At 48.3% G+C, this 24,419-nt stretch overlaps 1 protein-coding gene across 11 annotated transcripts in view; it reads left to right on the top strand.

The window, feature by feature from the left end:
- The window catches only part of CRACR2A (calcium release activated channel regulator 2A), a 131,643-nt gene extending 108,403 nt beyond the window's left edge, over positions 1–23,240 (top strand). For 9 of the 11 annotated variants that reach the window (XM_078450163.2, XM_078450161.2, XM_078450160.2 and 6 more), the window contains 6 exons: positions 1,374–1,506; positions 7,676–7,757; positions 7,892–8,006; positions 16,333–16,434; positions 19,122–19,198; positions 20,834–23,240. In XM_078450163.2, coding sequence (XP_078306289.2) covers positions 1,374–1,506; positions 7,676–7,757; positions 7,892–8,006; positions 16,333–16,434; positions 19,122–19,198; positions 20,834–20,918 — 594 coding nt within the window. In that variant the 3' untranslated portion in view covers positions 20,919–23,240. Of the gene's footprint in view, positions 1–1,373; positions 1,507–7,675; positions 7,758–7,891; positions 8,007–12,796; positions 13,536–16,332; positions 16,435–19,121; positions 19,199–20,833 lie in introns of those variants that run through there. The other 2 variants (XR_013556893.2, XM_078450164.2) reach the window with 2 other exon arrangements.
- The last annotated feature ends 1,179 nt before the right edge of the window (positions 23,241–24,419 follow it).

Genomic DNA, 24,419 nt, shown 5'->3' with positions numbered 1-24,419 from the left:
AGGCCTCACATTCCCCACCTGTCACTGTGCCTAAGGGATACACAGACTGCTGCACTGAGCTGTAGTCTCAAATAGATGACAGTTGGAGGCAGAGAGGCTGAGCAGAGACCGTCAGGTTGGATGCCCTTCTGCATTACAAGAATAAAGAAAACAGGGCAGAGAGCATAGTTTATGAGTGTGCGGTTTTTTAAAGGTTTAGTTTAAACTCCTGTAATTGACCTTGAATTCCCTCCTAAGTACTACATGGAATTGATTTCTCCCCAAAAGGCTGTTAATGGCTTTTCTCTGAGACTCAAGTTCTGCTAATATCTGCTGTCACTCCATTATAGTATTTGCTCAATGAGAGGAGCTAATTCCCCCAAATCCGCTTCTAAATAGATTCAAAAGAGCCTCCTGGCTTGGGCAGGCGGTGCTGGGCCCAGAGGCAGGATTTGGGCGAGCACACAAGCAGCTCAATGGAAGGGAGGATCATGCAGCCGAGAGGACTTTGTGCCAGAAGGCGGCTCCTTACTCTGCTGCTCCTGGCAGTCCTGGAGCAAGTCCATTCCCCACTGGGCTCTAGCATCCCAGACTAAAGAGCAGGCCGGCTCCCAGTCTATCTCCCTACTGCTGCTGGGCACAGGAGAAGGAGTACAGTGACTGTTTGGCTCTGGAAAGCTCTGTCCAGTGGCCTGGCATTGTGGATTTCCCAACCTACTGAGTGGAGACTGTTCCCCAGGGCAGACGGGGTCCTAAACAGAAGCTGATGAGATGGACAGAAGAGTGATATGCAGGGAGGCAAGAGCGTCCTCCATTCAGTCCAGGCTTGCAATGATAGGGCAGAAATCAAGGCTCCCTAGCCCACCCCAGGCAGTCTCTGCCCCTGTGATATAGACACGCTTCCTTTTTTCTATCTCCCCCCACCCCCAGCAAACATCCCACCTGTCCTTCCCCCACATGGAGCATCTCTGCCTCCTCTTTAAACCCCAGCTGAAAGTGTCCTCCCCTGTGGATCCTTGACTCTTCCTCTGTGCTCCTAGAGCACTCAGCAGCTTGTTTTATAATTTTTTGTTTACACGCCTGCCTCCTTCCCTCCACGGCAAACCAGGCCTGCCTCCTTGTCCCTGTGTCTTCAGGGACAACACAGGGGTCTGCAACACAGGAGGCAGACAACACATGGTTGAATGAGTGTCTCTCTTCCCTCCCACTGAAGCTAGAAGGAGCCTCTGTGCCCAGAGCCCAAAGCTATGTGCATCCAAAGCTGGAGTGCCCTCCCTCATGCTGGTCCAGGGGCAGGTCCCCACCTTCACCTGGACACTGTAGGGACAGGTCGTAGCAGGAGGGAGGGGCTGGTGACCATCCTGGTGGTTGGCCAGACTGTCTGCCATCCACAGGAGGAAGCCTCTCCCTCCATCCCAGACCGGCTCTTCAAAATTGTGTTAGTGGGCAACTCAGCCGTGGGGAAGACATCTTTCCTGAGGAGGTTCTGTGAGGACCGGTTTGCCCCAGGCCTGGCAGCCACTGTAGGTGAGTTCTTGGGTCCCACTCTGGGGGTCTCACTCTGTGAGAAGGGGGCCCAGGAAGAGACTGGGGGCCCAGCAGGAGTGTCCATGGGGGCCTGGCAGGTAGGGGGGCCCGTGTCCACTTATTCCCCAGTGAGGCTAAAGGGGCAAGGTGAAGTCCACCTCCCTCACCCTGCACGGTGCTAGCTGCTGAGCTTGTTCCACATGGAGCGGAACCACAGAATGCTTCCTCTGTCCAGCCTCAGGGGAACTGAAGTTTGCCTCATGCTCCCTCGTCTCTGAGCCCATCTATTTCTTATCTTTTTTTTCTCCATTTTCAGCAGGGCCCTGAGTGTTCATGCTTTTCCTCAGGTGCACACCTGACACCACAATCCCCACCCCATCCACCAGGGGCCAGCAGCTTCCTGCCCTGCCCTCCGGTGTGTGTGTGTGTGTGTGTGTGTGTGTGTGTGTGTGTGTGTGTGTATGTGTATCCCCACCTCCCCCAGGGGCCAACAGCGTCTTGCCTGCCCCCCTGTGTGTGTGTGTGTGTGTGTGTGTGTGTGTATCCCCACCTCCCCCAGGGGCCAGCAGCTTCTTACCTGCCCTCCTGCGTGTGTGTGTGTGTGTGTGTGTGTGTGTGTGTGTGTGTAGATGGGTGGAGTGGAGGACAGTGCATTGGGTGGCTGCCTTTACCATCACATTTTACCCATTCTGCATCCCAGGCCTGCTGGGTGACAGCTGGGTTTCATCATTAGGCTCAGCCACTAATGGATGATCATGGCTTAATGTGTTCCCACTCCTGAGTAATATTTTATTCACATGGAGGCCTTTGCTCACTGCATTGGAATATGTGACAAGACTCAAGGGTGTACTGACCTTTTAGCTTTTGTTTGAATCACTCAAGCAAAACATAAATCCCTTAAGCACCTACTATGTACCATTTAACTGTTGGTCAGCTGGATTTGAAAATACATTGATGTGACCTACATAGTTAGCATGGGCTTTTATGTTCATCTCTTCAAATCTGTGTTCACACAACCCCTGTTATCAGCCCAATGGAGAGATCAGGAAACTGAGGCCCAGAGAGGTTAAGACGCTTGTCCACATCCCCTCAGCTGGTTTAGTGCTGATATTGGCCCCCTGCATATCCCTTCTAGTCCATCCCACAGTATCTCCTAACAGTACTGAGTTGTGTGTGCCCAGCACCCTGTGGGTGGTGAGGACACTTCCCTGCCACGAGAGTTGGGCACACATTGATACAGGCAGGGGAGGCTGTTAAAGTTCAGTGGGACACCAGAAGACCTGGATCTTCATCCCAACTCTGCTGCTGGCTGATCAGCTGTGTGACCTCTGGAGGACATGCCCCATCTTGGGGCTTCAAGTTTTTCCTCCTGGAGGATTTGAACCAGGTCATCCAGGAAGGCTTCCAAGCCTGGTTCTCAGTGCAGACCATGTTTGACCTTTGGCTATCTGACAAGCTGGCTCTATAAGACAGACTTTCCCTGCTCCAGGGCCCTGCCTGGGGAGACTCCATGTTCTTCCCTTTCCTTCCAAATTTTTTCCTGCATGTGGATCCCTTCCCACACACTTCAGGCATCCTGTTCTTACGGTTGGGTCTTTTCCTATGCTGTTATCACATCTGGAACATTCTCCTGTCCCCTCCCTTCTGCCTCATTCCACCCAAAGACTGAGAGAGTCCCCAGATGAAGAATCAGGACCCTGACAGGAAGAGGGGCGGAGCCTGTGACTCAAGCCTGGAAGAGTCTGGCCTTGAGAGGCAGGTCTGGGAGTGAGCCCAGTGTGCTGCAGAAGGCAATGGCTGTGGGAGGGAAGACTCACTTTTCCAGGAGCATTCCATGGGATAGGAACCCCAGGTCAGGGCTCCAGCACAGACTCATGGGAGGCAAGAGGCAGATGCCAGCCTCTTGGGCCTCAAAGGCATCCCCCTAGGCAGTGCACACAGTGTGCCTCTCCTGTTGATGAAATCAGGGAATCGGGGTCCGTTTACATTTCCAACTTGTGCGCCTGAGCTGGAAGCCTCTGAAAAAGGAAAAACCAGACTAATTTGCACTTCCCAGGAGGCCAATTATGGAAACACCTGCAATTTAGGAAGGGAAAAATATCAAAGATTCCAAATCAGGAATACCCTTCATCACACTGCGCAGAACATGCTGGAACAGCAGCTGAAATTAGTCTCCCTGCCACATAATGTGCCTTGTTCTGGTACACATGTCAGTAACAGATGTCATGCCAACCACCAGAAAGATGCTCCCTTTAAAGAGACAGAAAGCCCCAGAGTCCTGCCTATGGCCAAAGCAAGGAGCCTAGACTGGGTCTCTGGCTGCCACCTGTTAAGGGCAGCAGCACCATCACAGTCAGGACAGTACTAACAGGGGCTCTACAGGCCCTTCAGTCTTACCACCACCCTCAAAGGGGACTTCAGGTCTCCTACCACATCATACGAACGTGATCTGTGCTCGACTTGTGACTTGTGCACCATGTAAGTGCTACAACACAGCAATGTGACTGGGAGCACCCTGCCCGGGAGCACCCTGCCCACCCCACCTTAGGACCAGCTTTCTTCATGGGAAGGTGCTTGAGCCCTGTGGGTGTCCCGGAGATGTCAAATGATGGCTTGTGTAGAACGTTGGAGCTCACTTTGTCAATGACAAGACTGATGAATAGAAGATAAAGCTCCACGGAAACCAGGACTCTGAGTCCTGTGCTCCTTCCACTGCCCCACATTGGTTCACAGACCCCTGCTTTAAGTCACAGGCCACAACCCAGCGTGTTTCTTCTAGAAGTTTCCCCCAACAGAATGCACTCTGCCTTTTCTTGGCCACCAAAGTCTGGTTTCCTTCCTACTCAGCATTTCTACAGAGAAATCCCCAGAGTTTTTCTCCATGACACCTTGAAGACCCTCCCCACTCCCATATCCCTCCTACTCTAAATGATGTCTGGGGCCTGTCTTGTCCAGAAGGGCTAACGTCACCCTCCCTGGACTCCATCAGCCCAGCTGTAATCCATACTATCCCACGACAAGACTGGACATAATTCACAATGAACAGGGATTCCTAAGGTCCAACTGTCATTCAGAAACCAGTTAGGTTGCAAGTTGGGGGTCACTTCCATGTGTTCATTGAATGTCACAGCTGAATTTAAAGATTATGAACATCTGGGGGCGCCTGGGTGACTCAGTTGGTTAACCATCCAACTTTGGCTCAGGTCATGATCTCACAGTTAGTGGGTTTAAGCCCCGTGTCGGTCTCCGTGCTGACAGCTCAGAGCCTGGAACCTGCTTTGGGTTCTGTGTCTCCCTCTCTCTCTGTCCTTCCCCTGCTCACACACACTCTCTCTCTCAAAAATTAATAAACATTTAAAAAAATATTATGAACGTCTGACCTACCCCTCCATACCCTCCATCACACCTCATTTGCAGATGAGGAATGAAACCCCACAAAATGACGTAATGCCACCAAGGTCACACAGCTCGTCAGAGGCAGAACTGAGACTAGAACATAGAACAGAGGGTTACCTCTGCTCCTGAAATATTAGAACTGGTTGTGGTCTTAGAAACCAGTTTATTCCAGGCCTTCTGGTCCCACATCATTGTACGTTGCCTCTTCTACTATTGGACTGTGACACCTTGTGTCTCCTGCCATCACCCCCAGCCTTCCCCATGGGTTTATCTGTTTCCTTGGCCTCTTTGTCCGAGGTTGCAGAGAGAAGTACGTTGTGTACCCAGCAGGGACCCTCAGCAAGCTCAGCATAGCACAAAGCCCATTTTGTCCAACACTCCGTGGTCCACTTTGCTCCCTGCAAGACAAGCTCTCTGTCCTCTGGCAAAGAATTTAGCCATTATGGTAAAGCAGAACCATGACAGCAGCCAAGACCTAGCTGCCCCAAGCAGCACCACCTGCCCCCACCCCCCACCGCCTGCATGCCTTTCCATTCAGGAGAAGGCTCTGTCTTCGGGGGCTTCGGACCCTCTGGCTACTTTAAGATCAGGCCCTGAAGGTGTGTTGACCATGGCTGGCTTTCTCCTGAGCAGTTATCAGGAAGCAGGAAGCTCCTTCAATCCCCTGGAACACAGACTGGGGAAGCCCTTGCACTTTTAGCTAAGAAGAAAACTCACCCTTTCAAATTCAGCCCAGCTAGTCATAATCCATTTTGATGAGAGCATTTGGCCCTGCACTTTCTAGGTGAAATGAGGCTGCCAGGTGTCCCTGTGCACAGGGCACTGCTCCAAAAAGAAGAATGAGCCTCAGAACTGGGCTTGCAACTCGGCGGTAGCTGCTGCCCAGCTTGGACAAGGCACACCGTTGCTGGACACCTGCTTCTTCATCCCTCAATGGTGTGGGGGTGGGGAGTACACATGCACTTACCCGTGAGCATTTGCATGCAGGCGTGTGCCCGTGCATGAGTGTGTATGCATGTGCATGTGTGTACAGATGTGCATGCAGGCGTGTGCTCGTGCATTGTGCGGATAATAACCCTCACGTGGAAGACACAGGAGTGTGGTGAAGATTGAGAGATGGCATGGGAAAACTAGAAATATCAAGCATTCTACCCATGGGACAAATCACTCTTTTTCTCTCTCAAATGCACAAATGCACTCCCTTCTCAGGCCCTCACCTGTGAAGCACAGGGACTGTAGAGTCCCTGTAGGTCTGCCATTCTAGGAGTGGATGACTCTCCCGCCTTCCCGCCACTCCTGGGCCTCTCCCCAGAGCACTAGCCTGTGCCTGTAGACATTGGCTGGAATGACCTTTTCTATTTACTGCTTCTCTGTTGTCTTTTTTGTCCCATTCTGTCCAAGATTCTGTTGCTGTCCCTTACTGAGCCCTCCATGTTAAAGGCCTCAGAGGCTGGGCCTTTTCAAAGAGGCAGGGAATGCCCTCTGGTTCCCTGATCTGATACCATGAGGGGGAAAGATGTTTTTAAAAATGTTAAGCATTTGTGAACATTCTTTTTTTTATTTAATTTTTTTTACATTTATTTATTTTTGAGAGACAGAATGAGACAAAGTGAGAGTGGGGGAGAGGCAGAGAGAGAGGGAGACAAAGAATCTGAAGCAGGCTCTAGTCTCTGAGCTGTCAGCACAGAGCCCGATGTGGGGCTCAAACCCACAAACCATGAGATCATGACCTGAGCCAAAGTCTGACGCTCAACCGACTGAGCCACCTAGGCACCCCCCCCTTTTTTTTAGAGAGAGAGCAAGAAAGGGTGAGGGGTAGGGGGAGATAGAGGGAATCATAAACAGGCTTCATGCTCAGCAAGGAGCCTGACATTGGGCTCAATCTCATGACCTTGGGACCATGACCTGAGCTAAAATCATGTGTCAGACCCTCAACAGCCTGAGCCACCCAGGCACCCTGATTTGGGAACATTCTTACACGATGTAGGAAAGAAGAGTATGTTCTCAAAGAAGCTGCATCAAGGTCCTTATTTCTGAGGGCCACTGTAGGGGTACAGAATGCATGTCTCTGACCTTGCCTCTCTGGTCTAAGACTCTGGGTAGGGTCCCGGCCTCAGAGAGATGATTTTGAGTGGCCCAGTGGATGGAATTAGGAGCTCTAAACCCATCTTAAGGGTGAAAGCTGCTTTTGATTCCCTCCCTTACCCCTTTTCTTCTCTTCTGACCCCCAATCTGCCCACCACCTCTTCCCCTGCCCCACTCCTCCACAAAGCTTTGACTGGGTGATGGAAGTCTGAAGGTATGATCCATTCCTGCAGGGATATTTGGATTTTATTAGGGGAACTTTGAAAAATATTTTAGGGAGGAGGAGAAGAAAGAAATATGAGGACACTCTCCTCCTTTTCCATCTTTGCAATAGTAAATTCATGAAAAATAATGATTGTCTTTGCCTTGGTGTATTGCTTTTATACATATGTGATCTGATACTTATTATAGTATACACAAAGAGCATGTGGATTACACTACAGTGAGGACCCTACAGTCAGAGAGGTTAAGTGATTTGATCAGTACCCCACAGCCACCCCGCAGTGGCAGACACAGGACCAGAACTCAGGTTCCATGCCTCCCTGTCTAGTCCCCCACGTCTCCTCCCAGGAACTGCATGGGGAGGATTGTCACCCTTGGCCTTATGTGCTTCCAGCTATGTGGCGGGGGGGGGGGGGGGGGGCATCTTTTTCTGATTTGGAAGTGATAGGCTCATTCCACCTTGCAGGCATCGATTACCAGGTGAAGATGGTGCATGTGGATGGCTCGTATGTGGCCCTGCAGCTGTGGGACACGGCCGGGCAGGAGAGGTGAGGAGCGTCCCCGATCAAACCCTGCCTCCTGCATTGCCCATCACAAGGGCTGAGGTCCAGGCAGTGGGGGGGGGGGTGGGTGGGGGGGTGGGTAGCCATGCAGCCCATGACCTGTGACCCCTTGATGGCAGGTATTGCTGTATCACCCAGCAGTTCTTCAGGAAGGCCGATGGCGTCATCGTCATGTATGATCTCACAGCCAGACAGTCATTCCTGTCAGTCCGGCAGTGGCTGAGCAGCGTGGAGGTGAGCTGGTGACCTTCCTAGGAGCGCTTATGCTGACTCCTGTCTCCCCTTTGTCCCTGCCCATCTCCTGCCTGGCCCTCTGCTCTTCCAAAACCCAATTCAGAACCCACCTTCTCCAGGAACAAAACAATTCTGGCGTTCATATGGCCGTTCATCCAAGCCCAGTACTGGGTACTGGGGATTCAGAAATGAACAAGACAGACACAGTCCCTGCCCTCATGGAGGTGGGGACTTGAAAAATACAAATTATATCAATAACTGTGTCACTGCAATTGCCCTAAGCACCATGAGCGAGTGGCATAGGATTGGGGGAGGGGCTTAGAGTGGAGCATCAAGGAAGGTTTCCCTGAGAAACCCACATTTAAACTGAGTTCCACCGTGTTCTTCCCCCTTTTCATCCCCGCACTGTTCCAGCTGCAGGGAGCCCAGCTGTGCCTAGCCTAGGAGAAGCACCACGCAGTGTTTTGGGGCCTCTGTCACATCCCTTCACAATGTGAGGGCCCCTGGCTCACCCCAAAGTTACCCTGGGCAGGGCACACAGAGAACAGTACTCTTCTGTGAATTCTGGGTTATCTGTGGGACTCTACTCTCTTGATTTATACTTGTAATAAGTCACTTAAAAAAAAATTTTTTTAATGTTTATTTATTCTTGAGAGAGAGAGAGAGAGAGAGCATGAGCAGGGGAGGGGCAGAGCAAGAGAGGGACACAGAATCTGAAGCAGGCTCCAGGCTCTGAGCTGTCAGCACAGAGCCCGACGCGGGGCCATCAGAGCTCTAACTCACAAGCCATGAGATCATGACCTGAGCTGAAGTCAGACATTTAACCAACTGAGCCACCCAGGCACCCCAACAATAAGTCGCTTATAAGTGCTTTTTACTTTCTGACCATCTGCATGTTCTTCCTCTACCCCTCACATGTAGCCTTCACAAGGCCAAAGTCAGTGTGGACAAGCCACATATGTGTTTTACAGGGCGTCAGCTGAGTATTTAACCAAACAGTCAGAGAGATGTCCCAACTCCTTCCACTGGCGGGATCCATGCTTTGTTCATTTATTTGTTGAAACCACTGCCAGGCACTGGGAATTCTAACAGCAGATAAGAGACAAGTTTTCTGTCCTCATGGGGTTTATCCCTGCTCAAGCCCCTAGAACCTGCCATAGCCCTTACCTCCTGACCACACTGTAACACTGCTGTGAAGGTCACTCCTAAGAACTGACACTATGTTTGTCACTGTGTAACTGGTGCTTGGCATGGGGCCCCCCCAGAACTAGTGCTCAGCACATGTGGGAGGCATGAATGGATACGGAATCCTTACGCGGGCAGAATACTGGATACGGAATCCTTACGCGGGCAGAATACTGGAGTTGTTCATTTCTTCATCCTTTTGGCCCTAAGATCTGTGATTCCTCCCACCAAAATCTGTTTCTCTTCTAGTTTAGGTTGGCTGGGCCATTCCTTTCTCTGCTGTTAATCCACATCCCTCTCATTTCCAGGAAAAATAAGGAACAAGAATGGAAACTAAATTCAAAGGTTTCTCTGAGATTTGCTTAATACAAATTATTTCTCAAAGTATTGGGCTTAAAAAACTTACAGTAGAAAAAATGTAAGTTTTGAAATTTAGTGAATGGCTCTATACCAAGCTAATAAGGGAAATAAATTGTATGGGTAATCTGGAAGTGATTCCTGTTAAAACTTTAGAATTTATGACATGATTTTTTTTGATACAGCTACAGATTTATCTTCCTTGCAGAAATTAAGCACCAGGAGAAAAATTAGGGATTACCTAACCCAGTGGTTCTCAACCTTTCTTCCTTGGAGCCCTGGGAAGATAATGATGTCCCCCAGGAACTGGGGAGTGCAGGAAAAGGAGCCATGGTCACAGTTCTGGGTCCTTCACCTCCCATGTTGGTCAGAGCCACTCTTCATTCAGTTTTCTACATTGGAGGCCCAGGTACAATTTTGTTAGACAAGAGGATTTCCCTTTGAAAATCACTGATCTAATACAGCCATCTCATTATCAAATGGAGAAATAGAGGCCATGCCTTCTTTTGCATCACCCGTTCTTTTCCCAGCCACAGACATTTAATCCCTAATTTGTCTCCTAATATCTAAATCTTTTTAAAAGTTTTTTTTAATGTTTATTTATTTTGAAAGAGAGAGACAACATGAGCAGGGGAGGGGCAGAGAGAGAGAGAGACAGAGAGAGAGAGAACCCCAAGCAGACTCCATGAGGTCAGCACAGAGCCCAATGTGGGGCTCGATCCCACGAACAGCGAGATCGTGACCTAAGCCAAAATCATGAGTCGGATGCTCAACCGGCTGAGCCACCCAGACATCCCTAAATCTTGATATATACTAAAGCAGGCAGAGGCTGTTCAAATAGTCTGGGATCAATAGGGATGGATAGAAGCAAACTTATAGAAACATGCTGTCTGCTGTCAGGAGGGGGTGTAGTTTCTGAGGCCCTTGTTTTGGACCAAGAGCCCAGGATCTAGCCAGAGAGGTGGCATGTCACGCTGAATTTGGCGGTGGTGGTGGGGTGAAGGAATATCAGAGGGCCATCATGGCAGGTAGAAGAACAAGTTCCATCATTCTCTAGAAAACCAGGCCAAGCACCAGAATGTTCTGTCATTCTCTGGAAAACCAGGCCAAGCACCAGAATGTTCCGTCATTCTCTGGAAAACCAGGCATGTTCCCGAGCGGGGTAGGGCTGAAAAGCATCAGCATGCACCCAGGGAAGCCCTCGTGCATCTGTAGGCCCAGAAAGCCACACCAAAGGGGCAATTCCATATGCAGTTAACTCAGAATTATCTATGTGTGGATGGGGCTTTTCTGTATAGTTCAGAGCTTGAGTTTTCCTTCTTAAAAATTTTAGCAGAAGGTATAGGTAAACTCTAAATGATGATTCCAAACCTGGATAATCAGGATCACCATCAGTGCTTTCAAGTAAAACAGATGCCACAAGCCTTCTCTCCCAAATAGAATGATTCAGGGTCTGGAAATACAAAGAAAAAAAAAAAAAAAAAGCAACAGTTCCCCCAGGTGATTCTGATTCTCAGCTGCCATGGTTCCCCCAACCTGGGAAGTGCTTCTCAAAGTCTTATATGCATAGGAATCTCCTGGGGACCTTGTGGAAATACAGAATTTGACTCAGCAGGTTCAGAATCTTAGGTAGCCCCTGAGATTCTGCATTTCTAACAAGTTCTCGGGTGAAGTCAATGCTGCCAGTCCAGGGACCACACTCTGAGAAGCAAGGTTCTAAATCAGTTTCAAAGATGTCCGTGCTTCTTCAACAAGAATTTGCTAAGCATCATCCACATGTCTTGCACTCGTGAGGCTCTCTGGGGGACTGACTCGGTGTGGGGACCCAGTCTGATGGCCCAGGATTTCGAGAACAAGTGCAGGGGGCCGTGGTGTGAACATCTGAACAAGTGTCAGATGGTGGAGTCTGTGTTGAAGGTGTGGAACAGTGGGATCATGAATGCAATTATTCTCAAGAGTCTTGAAAAGCTAAGTCACTCTGCCTTGGCAACCAGCAATCAGGGGTGTCAGGTGACAGATTAAAACCTGACACCTAATTTGATCAGAGGGAACTGAAAATAATAAGAACTTTATATTTGTGGAGTACCTTATTTTTCCACAGAGCTCCAAGCACTTTGCCAACTCCCTCGCCTAGAGAAGGGAGGGTGGAGGGGGAGCTTTAATAACAGGCTTTGGGTTCCGAAGCCTTATTATTAAGTGAATGCTGGCCAGCTGTTCTCAGTGCCCCTTCCTCCCGCAACCTGAAAAGCAGTGTAAAAAGAGAGGACTTAAATTGCCACAGATTACACGTGGCAAAGACTCGCTGTTGGAAGAGGTTGTGTGGGGTGGGAACAGATGCTTGGGGGAGGTATGGACTTCCCTGAAAAGGAAGTTCTCGCCACCCCAGCTTGGCACTTCCTGGCCACGAAACTGGCCAATCACCTAATGACAGAATGGACCAGAGGCTCTGAAGGGCTCCTCCTGGCCCCCACATGCTGACAGGCTACAGCATTTTGGTCCTCTGAGGGAGGGAGGGGGGATCCAGGATGGAGGAGTGTGTGCAGATGAGAGGACCCTAGAGGATCCTTCCAGCCCCGAGGGAACCCAAATCCCTTGAGATTGAAAGAGAATGAAAGCATGCCCTGCTTTATGAGGTGGGAGAGCCCTGCCCCCATGGCTGTTCTCCCACCCCACCCACCGTAGTTTTCACCCCCCAAGTCCAGGAAACTTTACCTTGCCTTCAGGCCTTCTGCAGAAGGGGCCCAACACTGTGCCCGTTATTGTGCCATTTTACATTTCCTATGTACGTGATAGCAAATCAAAGCAGGTAGCCATTCCTGCCAATGCAGTATTCCAAACCCTCCCCTACCTCCTTCTCATCTCTGCTTCGGAGGACCGGTTCAACCAGTCTAATCTAGAGAAGAAACTGGTTGGGCTCTAAGGGTCCCATGGTTAGACCATGGAACAGATTGGACATCTGGAGACTTTGGGGCCTGTATCAGATAGGGAAAATGGGATTTGGTACAAGCCTGAACGGGCCGTTCGTTGATCCAATTCCAGTTTGTTGGTCCCCAATGTCTGCACCCCGGGTATGTTGAATTTCTTGTCTCGATCTTTTGTCATTCTGGTAGCCCTGTGTTGTTAGGCCTATAAGTCAAGGAAGTGGAAAATGACTGAAGTCATTAAGCCAACACGAGCAGTGTCTCCGAAAACAAAACAAAACAAAACAAAACTTGGAGATTAATCTAATGCAGCTTCTTGTTTTATAGATGAAAAGTCCTGCGATCCAGAGAGAGGAAGTGACTTGTCCAAAAGTACCCACAGCTTGCCAGACGCCCAGCCAGAACTGGAATCTAGGGCTCTGCCACTGCATTATGCTGCATTATGCATTATGTGACAAGAGCGTCACATGGCCCATGGTTGAAATCTGCTTCTGAAAAATAGGTGTTCGTTTCTTTTTTCAGTCCTTCCCACTTCCGTCCCAAAGCAGAACAGTCCTTTAGCTCAAAGGGGCCAGGCTCACTCTCCTCTCACTTTGTGGACCACCAGCTAATTCTCATTCTGTGATCTTGGTCATTGGTGACAATGTACAGCACAGAGCAAAAAATAGCAGTTTGATTTTTTCCCCCTGTTCCAAGTTGAGCTTGAAGTGCTGGCAGTTTAAAACGAACTACACAAATAAATCTTGTTTTGACTCATAGTCCAGGGGGTGGATAAATATGGAAACCCCCAAGATATAATTTTGCAGTCATTTTTTTCTTAGCATAACTACATGCTTTAATGTGCTGAGAAATTTTTTGTTCTGGCTCCAGAGAAGTAGCAGCACTATCCTGGCTAAGTGCTTTTTCTTGCCTCCCAGCAAATGGATATTAACACACACACACACACACACACACACACACACACACACACACTACAACCAACCAACCAAACCCAGCAGCTGCACGTTCTGAGCTGAATGCCAGTCCTCTGCTCCAAGCTGACAGCTCATGTTATTTAAAGTCAGAGGTGGGTAATCTTTTGAATTTTAGCACGTCTGTCTTCCAACAAGCTCAAGTTCAAAGAAAGGCAACTAAAATGGTTGAAGGTATGGAGAGGCTTCTGTGTCAGTGTCAGAGGATAGGAACCAGCTTTTTGGGGCCATCTCATAGCTCACAGGAATAGACTCTGTGAAAAGTGGTGATTCTGACAGGTCCCACACAGACAGAGACTGTATGCCCAACGAAGTACGTTCAGTTCCTTCCCTCTGACCTGCCATGCCTACGGAGTTCTACCAAACATCTATAGAAATTTCAACAGAAATCAGTTGGGGCTTAGACTTGTTTGCCAAAGGAGGTGTGCTTTCGACTTTTAAAAGGAAGTGTTGCTTCATCTGATAGGTAATGATGAGCTTCTTTGTGCAAAGCAGTATCCAGGCTGAACAACGGGTTGGGTATGTGAAAGGTGTCAGGTTTGGGCAGATAGATCAAGACTTGATGTTAAAGTCAGAGAGGACCATGAGACCCCCACCCTAAGCCCTGCCCTCCCCATGGCCCTGTGTCAGAGACTAGTCTTGGGCCAGGGTGATGATGGCTGACTGCCCATGGTGAATAGCACACCTTCCGGCCTTCCATGTGTTCTCACTTGTTTTTGCCTTGACTTTGGAGATAGGCCTGATTCTTTATCAGTGGCAGGCCAGGGTCCACAGAGGGGAAGTGAGGTGTCCAGAGTGTTTGTGTAAGAGAGGAACAATGCAAAGAACAGAAGCCACAGCTCCAGCTGGGGGCTTGGCTTTTATCAGCTCCTTCTAAGATGTTTTATTTTTATACCCAAGAATTCCTTTAAAAAAGAAGACTGCTTCCCTTCCCCACCCAGAGGCAGCCCTGCTCTTTGTGGTACATGGGGCTCCAATATTGGGCTTGTGACTATCCCTTACCTGATGCTTAGTCATTCAGTACCCACTATCCCCTTTGCAAGTGATGAAACTGAAGCCGTCACCCATTCCAGCATACCAGAATCCGGGTTCGAATTCTGCCTGGGACTTCAAGTCTGATGCTCATATTTTCAGCATTTCCATGTCAAGAAATCCCACAAGCCTTAGTCATTCCTCACACATAAATCTACAAATATCTCTCATGTGCTCCAAACAGCAAGCCTTTTGGCCCATTTCCCTGCTTCCTTCTCTTTTTTCCCTTTTCTGTGAAAAAGTCTTCACACAAGTTTCTGTGGCACAACAGAGTCAGAAAATGGGGGTATTCCCATTACCCAACACTCTGGTAATAGGGAGCCACAGCATTGTCTGCATGCCATTAGTGGTTTCTCACGTGCAAACAATTGAAATGTGGCGCAATCTACTTAGCACGTCAATTACAGTACACGTAATTTAATCTATTTCTGATGGATCAGAAGACACTGTAAAGATCATGTAGTGCCTTTGAGTCATCATTATCAACATTAATTACCATCTTACCATGGATAAGTGGAAATACCACTTTTAGAGAGTTCTAGTTAATAAGACACTAAATAGCAGAGAGTTCACTGGAAATCAGAATTTAGAGAAAAACATTAGAGAATTGTGGACCCATATACTAAAGGGTCCTCATAACTCAGTGACTTTGTTATTGAATGTTCTTTGGGATTCTCTGAGCCTTAACGTTCTCATTTAGGAAATGAGAATTTTTTTCACTACCAAACTGCGATAAAAATGAATGTGTAGATTAAGGAACCATTGAGGCTTAATTTCAAATATAATTGCATTCAAACTTAAAATACATGTACCTATTGGGTGGACTTTGGACATTTTTTTGAAATGGTGAGATAAAGCAGCTGAGTCATTGACAACACTGTAAGTGATTACTAGCTTGTGTTATCCCCTAACCCTCTCTATTTCGTAAAACATTTCTCTGTGATGAATAACTATTGTTTACCAAATTATTATTAAAAGCCCCTAATTAAATATCTCACGAAGTAAAAATCACAGCCTGCTTAAATGTGAATATTACCATATTTACTCACTTAATAGCTGTGCATCCTGGGCCCTTGGCTTGCCCTCCTGAGGGGCACAAAAGGTACACACATTTCACAAGGGAGGAAGCCCTGGGGTGCAGAGACTCTAGGGTGCAGGTCTTTGGCTGATATGCCACAGTCACTGGAGGAGTAAAGAAGGTTGACCCCTTGAACAAACGTGTTACTTCTGGCCCAAGAAGTGCAGCTTCTGTGGCCACATGCTTCTTCCCCATGTGGGCCTTTGGTCAGAGCTAGAGCACCCAATAATAGTGATCTATCTGTACTGCCCCACGTGGTGACCTCCAGTTAGGTGCACAACAATCCTTTCATAGGCACTGTGGCCCCACGCCTCAGGGAGCTTATGTGCCCAATATGAGGCCCCTGGAGATGCCACGTCTAATCAAGACAGTCCCTAGAAATGCTCCAAACCACATTGCATTAATTCCTTTGGTTCGTTCTGGTTCATTTAGACGAAGTCTGGTCACTTAGGAATGTTTTCGGGGATACCGTAAGTGCTAGAAAAGGACACATAGTTCATGAATGTCTTCTGTCCCCTCATGCTGCTACCCACAGCACACCTGAGGAGCCTGCATGGCCCATCCAGCAAGGGTGAGTGGGAAGGGAGGGAGGCCTCAGACACCTCACAGAAGCCTCAGAAACTGAGGCTCTCAGCTTTTGGGATGACTCTTATCGCCTGGCCTGCTGTGGCAGCAAGGGATTCGCAAGCCAGATTGTATCCTTACTGCCAGCATTTTAAGCCTGCCCTTCTGGGTTTTCCTTCTGGATGCTTCTCTCAGTTGGGGGATTATCTGTTTTGCAGGAAGCTGTGGGAGACCGCATTCCTGTTCTTCTGCTGGGCAATAAAATTGACAATGAGAAAGAGCGGGAAGTTCCCCGAGGCCTTGGAGAGAAGCTTGCCAAGGTAAAGAGCAAACTTTCCATCTCTCTGGACAGGGTATGAGCCCGAGGACAGTCAGGCAAGTGCCCAAGAGCCTTGGTGGGAGCCTTTCCTGGAAGCCCCCTGGGAAGGAAGCAAGTGGGCAAGATGGGTGTCCTGGCATCGTGGGAATGGCATGTGGATGCCCGTGCATGTGGAACTTTCTATAGAAAGTCACACATTGCAAGATAGAGCTGGCTAGGAATGACTAGCGTATGGGGAATTTTCCCAAACACTTTTCCCTGGAATTCAGAATGATAGATTCTTAGATACTAGGAGGTTACTTCTTTAAATCCCCTATCTGATCTTTGAATGCCTTCCTCTGTGTTTCCACTTGATCACCTTCAGGGATGAAACACTCACTCTCTGTAAGGCAGACTGTTCTTTGAACAGCTCTGTTCACGAGTTTATCCATTCTGATCAATATTGAGTCCAAAAGCGGTGAACCCAAGATAAACTCAGAGCATGCCCTCAAAACTTTACCATTAAAATAAGCATCAGCCCTCTTGCCCAAGCTGGGGGCCAATAAGGCTTGTTGGAAATCAGGCACAAACAGTGGCACTCCTTGGCTGTTTCTACTGCTTCCGAGTGCTTTTCAGGAACCTGTATGTCTGAGAAGGTGGGGGTGCTTTCCAGCCCTAGGATTCCATATCTCTTAGTGTGCTTGCTCTAAACAGGCACTCATGGGACACCTGGGTGGCTCAGTTGGTTAAGCATTCGGCTTTTGATTTCAGCCAGGGCATTATCCCAAGGTCATGGGATCAATCCCCATGTTGGGCTCTGTGCTAAGCATGGAGTTGGCTTGAGGTTCTTTCCCTTTCTCCCTCCACCCCTTCTCTTTCTCTCTCTTTCTCTCAAATTAAAAAAAATAATAATAATAGGGGTGCCTGGGTGGCTCAGTCAGTTAAATAGCCAACTCTTGTTTCCGGCTCAGGTCATGATCTCACAGTTGTGAGTTCGAGCCCCACATTGGGCTCCACACTGACAGTAGGAAACCTGCTTGGAGTTCTCTCTCTCCCTCTCTCTCTCTCTGCCCCTCCCCTGCTCACATGCTTTCTCACTCTCTCTCAAAATAAAGAAATAAACATTGAAAAATACTAATAAATAAATAAATAAACAAACAGGGACTTGTGACCCCAGAGGTCAGGAAAATGGGCACAGATGGTAAGAGTCAAGTAAAAAAGGAGCAGGAAGGGTTTGGCAGGTGTTCCTGCGAAGGGTCAGAGGGTAGCCACATGTCTGCAGTCCCTTACCCACAATGCTTACAATACTGAAACAGAAAGGTTTCTAGTGTTTTGTCTGGCAGAAAAATCTGACCAGGACTGACATGAAGCCATTTATGGTCTTTTTGTTTACCTCACTTGGATGAATTTTCCTATGTTTCAAGAAATATTAATATGTTTGATCATAGGGTGCTATCCCAGACCAACTCAGGGTAGTATATAGTATATACATCTGTTATTTTTGTGAAACTCAGAGTCTCTGGATTCCAAAGTACATCTATATCCAAGGAGTTTGATTAATGAACTGCAGGCCTGTATTTTTATCATCCCATTTTTTCCCTTTTTTATTCTTTTTTTTTTTTTTTGTCAGTTAAAAAACAAACATACAAACAAATGAGGCTCAGAGCAGTTAAGTGATTAATTCAAGTGATCGTACAGGTCCTCAGGGGTGGAGTCAAGACTTGAAGCTGAAAGGTGGGTCATGCCTTCCAATTCTAGATCCTATGTACTCTCCCTCCTCCCACCGTGAAGTCTTCATTCTTCCAAAGACTGACCCAGAGTCTGGCTGTGGCACAAGTGTGGACAGGGGTAGGATATGGGCCTCTGGGGTGTGAACCAGGAAAGCTGAACTGGGGGCCAGTGTCTAGAGCCTCCTGATCTGCAAGCCACAGAAGTGTCCTCATTCAGTGGCTGCATCCCCACAGGGCATCAGCCTCCAGAGTTTCATGCCAATAGCAATGTCCTAAGGAAGCAGGAAATCTATTAACAGGAGTGATAAATGGATATAATGATGAGGCTTAGCCAAGAGCCCCCACCACGCAGGCAGCACAGCCTCTGTGTCCTGAAGTGATCGACAACTGTCCTGTGACACGAATGCTGACAGCCTAGGCATCTGGAATAGTAATTAACTGGTGTGAAGGAGAATTCCTACTGGTGTACCTCAGTGACATCTGCCCCAAAGTTCGCGGAATGCCGGTGTCCTGGGCAAAACAAGCTGCTGGGAAGCCTGCCATTAACTCAATAAGTCACTGAATGAACTGACCCGCCCTTTATACTATGCCCTTGGTTTCCCTGCCTGTGCATTGTGGAGAATGTGGTGCATCCTGGCCTTTGTTCCTCTGCCTGCACCACAGGCTGGTGTGAAAAGGAAATGGGCATCTACATACCTGAGAGCATTTTGTGAAAGTGTGAAGCACTAAGGCAGCATACTGTTTTGTGTTTTACAATTGTTATAGCTCACCTGGGAGATGCTTACAGAACTTGCATTAGGCAGGGAGCCTGAGGAGACTGAAATCAACCTTGAAGAGAGCAGGGATGGGGAGAGGAATTAAAGGGGACTGTGAGAGGAAGTGAGGCAGGCGGGCCGATGCAGATGGGGTGTTCTCCTCCCATGGGTCCCTCGAGCTCCCCCAGTACTCTCTTTTTGTCCCCTCTGCTTTATGGTTCTAGGAGAACAATCTGATCTTCTATGAATGCAGTGCCTATTCCGGTCACAACACCAAAGAGTCCCTACTTCATCTAGCCAGGTAAGGAAGGAGGCACATCCCAGCAAACAGGGTCTGGTAGGAAGCACTGCACTCACCCCTGAGAGGCCATTCCTCTGTCTGCCTGAGCCTTCTGGGTAAAGGGGTTGGAGGCCTAGGGCTTTGTATGGGATTCAGAAACAGCCCTCTGAAACACAATAGGGACAAAAAAGAAAGCCCCCTTGCCTCTTGCCCCCCCCCCCCAGTCTTCTTCTTCTGGGTCTTAAAAGCTGCCCTTTTCCCAGGGATCCTCTTTTTAAATGCAAATGCTTCCAAGAAAGGTCTTATCATAGGTCCCTGAACACTGGCTAATATCTTAGCAGGGATTAGCTGGCAGCCAGCAAGGAACAAGAACAGTTATAATATGGGCACGGGGGAGGGTGAGGAGAAGCCAGGGAGAGGAGGGGCTATTTGGGGGAAGGAGAGGCATCTAAGGTGACAGCTCTCAAAGGGTTAGTTCCATCAAAAGACTGGTTTCATAAGCCTCCGCCTATACCAAAATTAAAAAAAAAAAAAAAAAAAAAAAAAAAAAAGAACCATACAGGGCCCCATTTTCAATACTTGGAAATTCACTCATTTACCCATCTTGGCATTCATTTCATTCTATCTGTCCACCGACCTAACCATCCATACACCCGTTCACCTATCCACCCATCTACCTATTCATCCATCCACCCATCCATCTATCCATCTATCCACCTATTCCTCCAGTCTATCCACCCATCCATCCACCCATTCACACATCCATTTATGCATCCCTACATGTATCCATTAATTCACCAATGCATCCATCCATCCATCCATCCAACAAATACTTAATAGTGCCCATTTGGGGTTCAGCGCTCATTCTGGGGAATTTTGTAAATATTTTCATTTGATTAATTAAGAACCCAGAATAACATTTTCTATGCATTGGAGAGACTGTGGAGTTATGGAAGACCATGAGGAAAGTTCTAGGCTTTTTTCTGCCACTGATTCTGGGGTAAAGTAAGTCTACCTCTCTGAGATTTGCCCCCAGCATAGGAACATCAATCATACCCTCCCTGCCTACTCAGACTGTTGTAAAATCAAAAGGGATGCTTAAGGTGAAAGCACATTGAGAGTATAAAGCAGGGATAAGATACTTACCACTATTTTTAATTCTTCACCTCCTACATTTAATCTGCAACTGTGGCAACATGGGACAGGCCTTCTATAGAGTTAATAACCAAAAAGTATCTTCTTTGAGTCTCTACTGTGTGCCAGGTATTCTGATAGGCTACAGAGACACAGAGACAAAGTATATAGTCTCTGCCTTCAAGCAGCTTTCTCACCTCAGGGAGCCAACCAAGGAAGCAGTGCATTATGACATGGAGTGATGGGGTTTTTACAGAGGAATGGTCAAAATGCTGTCAGGGGCACTTACATCACCTGGAAAATCTGGGGAGGCTTCTTTGAGGAGGTGTCATGAAGGATCCATATTGGCTAAACTTTGTCTTTACAAATTATGGTTATGTACCTGCACTTCTCAGGGGGAGACTTTGAAAACTCTGATGCTCTGGTGATGTTGGGTTCCCTCCTTATCATCCAGATGGCCTATATATAACCCAATGGCCTAGCAGCTCTCCTCTACTGACACTATACCTTCCCCTCTCCCAGGATCCTCAAGAAACAAGAAGATACAGCAAGAGAGGACACAATACAGGTTGACCGCTCTGCCAAAAAGAAATCCTGCTGTGGCTGATAGGAGTCCTCCTAGGACTGTTCCACCCAGGCCTGGGGTCCTAGGAGCTACCCTGAATCCTGCACATAGGCTCCCACTTGGATGCCTCCACCATAACCCGCCCAAACCTTTGTCTGTGTCAGTGACTTGCCTCCACCAACAGGAAGGGAAGCACATCTAGTCAGGAAAGCTGCTCTTGGAGCATTTTGAAATCTTCTCTCTCTTCTCTCTCTAGACCCCAGATGCCCATTTTCCCCCCAGCTTGGATTTGTGGAAAAAGAAACAGATGGGATTTTCCAGAAAAATCACCACATGCCTTCTCCACCTCCCTTCTGCTCCCCTTGCCCTTTGGAGCTGCAGCACTGTGGTTGCCATGGCAACTGTGCAGGGCAGACTTGCTGCTTCCTGTAGGCCAAAGATAAAGCACTTGGGCAGGGCCAGGGTGGTTGGTCTTCCCTTGGCTCCTCGGGACATCAATGGGATGCTCTTGGCATATGCTTCGTGGACCTTGAGATGCCCACACAGGTTGAGAAAAGCAAGCCAGGGCACCCACATTCTATTCCACACCCCACCTCCAGGGGCCCTGCTTCTTGCCAGGCTGCAGAACCCAGCCTCTAAGCAGCCAGCATATCTACTGTATTTGTTCCCTTGGGGTCTCGGGAACAGTGCCTTACAAGAAACCCACAGCCTTTTCTCTCAACCACCCACCCATGACCCTGACTCCAGGGTGGACTGCGGGTGATTTAAGTATTAAGTGTGTGCCCATGATTAGGGAGAGGGCTTCCTTCCTACTTAACTTTCACTAAGAGATGAAAAGAAAATTAGGGGGGGAAAACCCATCTGCTGCTAAACAGAGCGACCATTGCTGGAGTATAAATAAGGTATACATAGCTCTGTGAAAGCCATTTTCCAATGTTTCTCAAAATAGCTCTTCGGAAAATTGTACATGATGATTAATGGGATAGATTGACATGCAGACAGTGAGACCCAGCACCAGGTCCACAGTTACTGACTTCATTTTATTTTATTTTATTTTTCCAGAGGACTGTATTACAAAAAAGAAAGTGAGGCTGTGGTGTTGACATATAGCTGGTGTTTAAGAAGTAAGCAGAGTATAGCTATAGGCTTCAGCATCCCTGTGACTCTACCAGCACAGGGCACTCACATTGAGGGGAATGATCTGGGCCCATGTATGGTTCCTTTGTCTGGGTAGTGGTGAGTTCCCAGCCCCAGCAGTGCTCCAGCATCACTGGGGTGGAGGGTGCTGGTAAAGGCATTCTCGCCCTGGGTGGGGAGCTTGGGTGAAAAGATCATAAAGATCACTGCATATTACGGCTCTAGGGCTGCAGGCCCAGACCCACAGGGAAGTGAGTGGAACCCACACCCAATCAGGACATGTAAGAATAGAGAGGAGCAGAAAGTGTCCACAGGCCTCCAAGAAGATTCAAGACAACTGTGCACAGCCAGCCAGGCAGAAGAGAATCCTCTGGTCAGAGTTCCCTGTAGCCTCCACCCCAGACTCCTAAAAGCATCAGTGCCCTGTGGGTCACCAGGCAAGTGCCTGCCTCCTTTTCGTAGGCTTTTCTTTCCCCCATTTAGTGCTTGGAGGCACCAGGGAGCCCACGGAGGGTGTAGAACAAAAGCCAGCACTAAGTACCAGGAGGTGCCCCATGGTCTTGGGCAAGTCAGCTCCCTGCCTGGGCCCCCTTCCCATCAGTAAAATGAAACGTGGGCTATTCAACACTTCTGGCTCTTCCTGCTCAGAATGCTTATGATGACAGTAGGGGCTCTGGCCCCTAGTCCAAATTTGAAGGGAACTCACAGGAAATTCCTTTCTCTAAGAGAGGGCACTGGTGATGGTCTCATTAGTGGGATGCAGGGGATCACCCAGAAGTAGCCCTCCAATATCTGTGTGGGTGTGTGTTGCTGTGTGATTATATGTTATGGGGAGGGTGCAGAAAGAGGGTAGGGATAGCCATAAAGAAAGCAAACCAACTCTCCTGCTTCTGAAAACAAAAAAGCAGAGATGGCAACTGGAATTTGTGGGTCAGGCAGGCTATACCTGGAGTTGCCCAGCCCACATATGCTTTTATCCCCTATACCTAGTCCCTGGTTTAGGGCTGCATTTGTCCACTTCAGAAAAGTGCATCTAGGGGTTACAGCAAGGTGGAGTGATCCTAGTGCTGACCCACCAGGTAAACCCCCACAAATCCTCAAAGGTCCAGGCAGAAAGAAGAGAGTAGGAAAGGTCTTTAGGCCTGTGCTGCTTCTTTTTCCAACTCCACTTGAGACAACTATGCATGATGGCACCTCAGAGAGACTCTGAGAAATTCTGTGTCCCCAGATCAGAGCACCCCCCCTCTCCCCATTCCTTTTAAGCTATCATGGTGATCAAAGACACCCCAGTGGCTGTGAGCCTGTCCCAGGGCCTGGCAGAGTGCTGTTGGGGAAACCTCTGATTCCATCCCATTTACATTGCTAAAATGGCCTTGAGCAAGTCACCTGAACGGGTTTCATGTTTAGCTGTAGGTTGGAGGTTTCAATGTCTACTTTCCATGGATATTTTAAGTATTAAATGAGGCAATGAATGTGAAATACTTAACGCAGTGCCCAGCACATAATAGGTACTAACAAGTACGGGCTATTATTGTTGTCAACATTGAGTCACTGCCCAGGCCATCATTAGTCTTGCCTTAATTTCAGACTTAGAACCAGCTAACACTAGTCATGTACCCATAAGTGAGGGCTTTCACAAATACTACCTCATTTGAGTACCCAATTGCCCTGCTCATTTGCCTGGCTTATGAGCTTGTTTTCAGTATTGCCTCTTGGCCCTGACCTTTATTGTTCCTGTGGGTTTCCTGGCTTTCCAAACACCCATATCTTACCAGTGTCTGTGGTCTGGTTTCAACCCACAGTCCATTCTGCTTCCCTCCCTGTGGTTCTCCAGGACTCAGACAGCAGCTCAGACCTGGTGCCAGGGTGTGTACCTAAGAATGACCTGTGGTCATCACAATCCTTGGCCCCACATTTTTCTCCCCTGTTCTGACTCCTTGTGCTCCTTCTGGTATTTGCTGCTGCCCTCAGCCCCAAGTTGCCAAACCAAGAACTTCAGCACCAAACCAAAGCCCTAGTTATTTTGCTGCTTGTCTAGCATTTGTCTTTCTTGACAGTCCCGGAAGTCTTTTCTGATCCTCCGTGATACACTAGCTTTCTTCCACCTCTCCCCATCCTGTACTTTTCCTCTGTTCTTAACACTTCCACCCAATCTTGGACTCCCCTTTTCCCTACTCTCCACACCCTGGGCCCACTCCAGGCCATAACTGTATGTTCTATCAAAAATAGGTCAACCTTTTGTCTCTGTCACTAGCAGTCAATGCTCTAAAGGAGCTTAAACCAATTTCAGCTAAGATATTAATGCAATTGGTGGTTTAAGGGCTGTGTATATACTTTAACAAAAAGTTAAAGGAGACAAAACTTTATCTCAAGGGAATAAATTCCTAATGGTCATGGGGGTCAAAG

This window comes from Panthera onca, chromosome B4 (assembly GCF_046562875.1).
Source record: "Panthera onca isolate mPanOnc1 chromosome B4, mPanOnc1 haplotype 2, whole genome shotgun sequence".
Classification (NCBI taxonomy): Eukaryota; Metazoa; Chordata; class Mammalia; order Carnivora; family Felidae; genus Panthera; species Panthera onca.
This window is presented reverse-complemented; position numbering and strand designations above follow the sequence as displayed.